At 68.2% G+C, this 3,604-nt stretch overlaps 1 protein-coding gene across 1 annotated transcript; it reads left to right on the top strand.

Annotated features, from left to right (window-relative positions):
- The first annotated feature begins 1,229 nt into the window (after window positions 1-1,229).
- On the top strand, window positions 1,230-2,822 carry H696_04277 (hypothetical protein). The gene is made up of 3 exons (XM_009498155.1): window positions 1,230-1,415; window positions 1,539-1,898; window positions 2,252-2,822. Exons 1-3 carry the CDS (start codon window positions 1,277-1,279, stop codon window positions 2,680-2,682), a joined length of 930 nt encoding a protein of 309 aa, XP_009496430.1. The 5' UTR covers window positions 1,230-1,276; the 3' UTR covers window positions 2,683-2,822.
- Window positions 2,823-3,604: the final 782 nt, after the last annotated feature.

Genomic DNA, 3,604 nt, shown 5'->3' with positions numbered 1-3,604 from the left:
GGGGGGGGGGGGGGGGGGGGCGGTGTGGGGCAGTGGCCAGGCTGGCCCGGTGGCGAGTAATAAAAAGTGACCGCACCCCGCAGCCCGACGACCTCTCGGGCTTTCGCCAAAGGCTGGGGCCCTCCTGTGGGTGGGTGTGCGCGCGCAGGGGGCAAGTACGGGTCGGGGTACCACAAGTGGGCCCCGGCACATGACTTAAGGCCAGAGGGGCGTGACAGAATCGGTTAAGAAGGGCACCGGAAGGGCGTTCCCAAGTTACTCAAGGTGCTTCTTACACGGGTGAAGCACATGGGGCTGGGGCGGCGGCGGCGGCGGCGGGGAAGTCCCGTTATGAATGCCGGTTTCCCCTCGCCCCGTTCCCCCCCCGCCACGCTGGCATCCAGAGGAGAGGGCGTCCGCACTCCGCTGGGAGGGGGTCCTCCGCCGTGTCGGCCTGTGTTTTATTCATTTCGCCCGCGCCCTGAGGAAAACAAGGAGGGGGGGGGGTGGGCCGAGGGAATGCCAGCACCCCCGGGCGGGCATGAATAACACGCCAGCCCTAAAAAGGGGGTGCAGCGCAGCGAGCCGGGCGGCCTGCGGGGCGGGGGATGGCGCGTTCTCATGCGCTCTGGCCCCTTGCTCTTTCCCCCGCGCGCGCCCACCCGCCCTGCGCGGAATGGTCGGGGTGCCGTGGCTAGGCCCGGGCCAGGGGACCCGGGCTACGTCGAACCCGCACGGTGTGTCATCCGCTCCCTGCCTCTCGGCGGGGGGCCGGTCGTCGGGCCGCATTCGGGGAAGGGTGCCCCCGGCCTGCTGCCACGCGCTCCTTTTTCGGTCTTTTTTATTTTCCGCCCACCCGGGCACGAGCGCCATCATTGCCGGGTCCTTGTGTGTGCGGATGGCCAGGCCCTCTTCCAGGCACAGCCTCGTTACTTCTCCGCCCGCCCCCGCCATTTGCGCCCGGGCCCCGATCTCGGGCCCCGCCTCCTGGGGGGGGGGCCCCGGGACCAAGACTCCCCGGTCCTCTGGGCCGACGTGCCTGCTTGTGTGAGTCGGCTCGGCGTGCCTCGCCCCGCCCGTCTGGAGTTCCGAACGCCTGCGTGCACGGTGAGGTCCATGGCAGGGGGGCCCTCAGGTGTGTGTGTCCCCCGGTGCCGTCGCCGTCGCCGCCGCCGTCGCTTCGCCCCCGCAGGCGACACAAAAGGCCCTTCCCTGCAGCTCGAGCGCCCGCAGTGAGAGCACCCCCCCCCCCCTTTTCGCCCTTCTCCCCACCCCCTCCGGGTCGCCACACATCACCATGTTCGGCAACTCCATGAAGGTTCTCTTTGCCCTGCTGGCCTCGTGCCTGCTCTTCGCCGCGCCCATCCTGGCCGAGTCCAAGTTCCCCACCGGTCGCCGCCACCACTTCAGCGAGGACCGCCTCTGGGGCTTCGATGGTGTGTGGCCATGCGCATGTTGCATCCCCCCTCCCTGCTCTGCCCGCTCGCCTCCCGGTAGGGCGAAGTATTGACCCTCCATTTGCCCGCCCCCGCCCCCCCCCGCCCCCCTCCCACGCCCAGGCCACGAGATCAGCGCCTGGATTGCCACCTTCAACCTGACCGCCGCTGCCACGCAGGCGGTTGAGACCCTCGTCGGGCCGGGCGGCCTGCCGTCCATTGCCACCTGGGCTGACAACATCAAGGGTGACAGCAAGTACAAGTGGGCCTCCGAGTTGCACTACGTCACCACCCTGGACAACCCGCCGACTTCCTGCTCCTTCCAGATGTCGCGCGATTGCCCGCGCAAGAACTGCGTCGTCGGCGCCGTCTACAACTACACCGAGCAGCTGACCGAGGACTACAACGGCAGCACCAAGACCCGCCAGGAGGCCCTCAAGTTCCTGACTCACTTCGTCCAGGACCTGCACAACCCCATGCACGGTGCGTCTGGCTGATTGTGCCTTTGCCGGGCGTTGCCTTGTTTTTTTTTCCCCTCCCGGCACACTGCGTCCTCCCCCCCTCTCTCCCCCCTCCACTCGGCAGGCGGCGGGGTGCGGGGATGGCGATAGTCCCGCCAGAAGAGGGAGCCAGGGCCCCGCCACAGTGCCACAGTGCCACAGTACACACCGCATCCCGCGGACATGCTCTTCTTGCCTGTTCCTGTGTGGCCCGCGCGCGCGCGCGCGCGCACACGCACACGCGGGGCCGCCACCCTCCCTTTCTTCTCCATCCCCCCCTCGACGGGCGACCTCTCCTCCTGACAGCACCTCCTCCTCCCCACTGCCCCTCTCCAGTGTACGGCAAGGACCGCGGTGGCAACGACTTCCCCGTCTACTGGTACAGCACCAAGACCAACATGCACAGCATCTGGGACTCGCGCATTCTCGTGCGCCACATGGATGACATTGGTGGTGATGCCGAGTCCTACCTGTCCCTGGCCCTGCACCGCATTGAGACCGAGTGGAGCCATGAGATTGCCAACTGGCTGTACTGCCCCCGTCGCGATGGCTCCGGCGTGCCGCTTCTGGTCCCGACTGCCTGCCCGGAGTTCTGGGCCTCCCAGGCCAACAGCGCCCACTGCGACCTGCCCGACGTCTGGGGCGGTGTCAAGCCCAACGACAAGCTCGGTGACGACTACTACTTCGACAACCGCGACACCGTCATGCGGGGCATCGCCATGGCTGGCCTGCGTCTGGCTGCCATCCTCAACGAGATCTTCGTTTAAAGGGGGCCTCTCTCTCTCTCTCTCTCCCCCTCTGCGCCCCTTCCCCCCTCTCGGTCTCTTTCTCGTCCCCCACCTTCAGCTGCCTGCCCACGCGCGCCTGTCCTTGTGAGATGATTTCCCAATACATAGACTTGTTCCTCCTTCCTCCCTCTCTCTCCCCCTCTTGCCGGGCGGGGGGCTGTGTGTAGTGTGCATATGCATGCCTGTGCGTGTGTTTGTGTCGAATCCAAGCGGGTATGCGCCGTGTGCGGGCGCGCACGCGCTCTGCCTCCCTCCCCCGTGTGTGGAATGGCCGCGCGCGCGCGCTCCGGTCGGCCGCTGGACCCGGGCCTGGGGGAGGGGGATGCTTTGCGGAGTCCCTGTCCGTTGGCAGATACATTCGAGGCCAACTCCCGCCCGGCGGTCTCTTTTTTGCTAGCCAGCCGGGGGTGCGTCCGCCCTCCCCCCCCCCCCCCCCCCGGCCGTGTTTACGGAAACGGTCCCACTTGGCCCGCGCCTGGGGACGTTGTGTCTGCGTTTGGCTTGAGGCGGGGGACTCTGTAGGCGGGGGAGGGGGGGGGGGGGTGTTCATGCGCGCCGTGAGTGATGTCGCGCCCGGTGTGACCTCGCCCGGGCATCGTTATTCCTGTTACCACCCCATTTAGCTGGGGGGCGGGGGCCGGATGCCCAGCTGGTCTGGTCGATCGGCGCCGCGGGACGGAGGCCGCCACCCCTCGATTTCTGCCCTCAGGGAATTGCCACGACACCCTGCACCTGGGTGGGCCACAGCCCGGCCGCACAATGTGGCTGGCCGAGGGCGGGGGGGGGGAGCGGGGCGCGCAGCATTTTGTGGCCATCGCGGGCGGGGTAAGTCGCACCTGCTCCGCCCTGTGCGGGCCTTAAACACGGTCGCACCTCCACCCCTGCCCCCCCGCGTTTCCCC

This window comes from Fonticula alba (assembly GCF_000388065.1).
Source record: "Fonticula alba strain ATCC 38817 unplaced genomic scaffold supercont2.7, whole genome shotgun sequence".
Classification (NCBI taxonomy): Eukaryota; order Rotosphaerida; family Fonticulaceae; genus Fonticula; species Fonticula alba.
The sequence above is the reverse complement of the archived record's forward strand: the minus strand, read 5'-3'. Positions and strand labels throughout refer to the sequence as shown.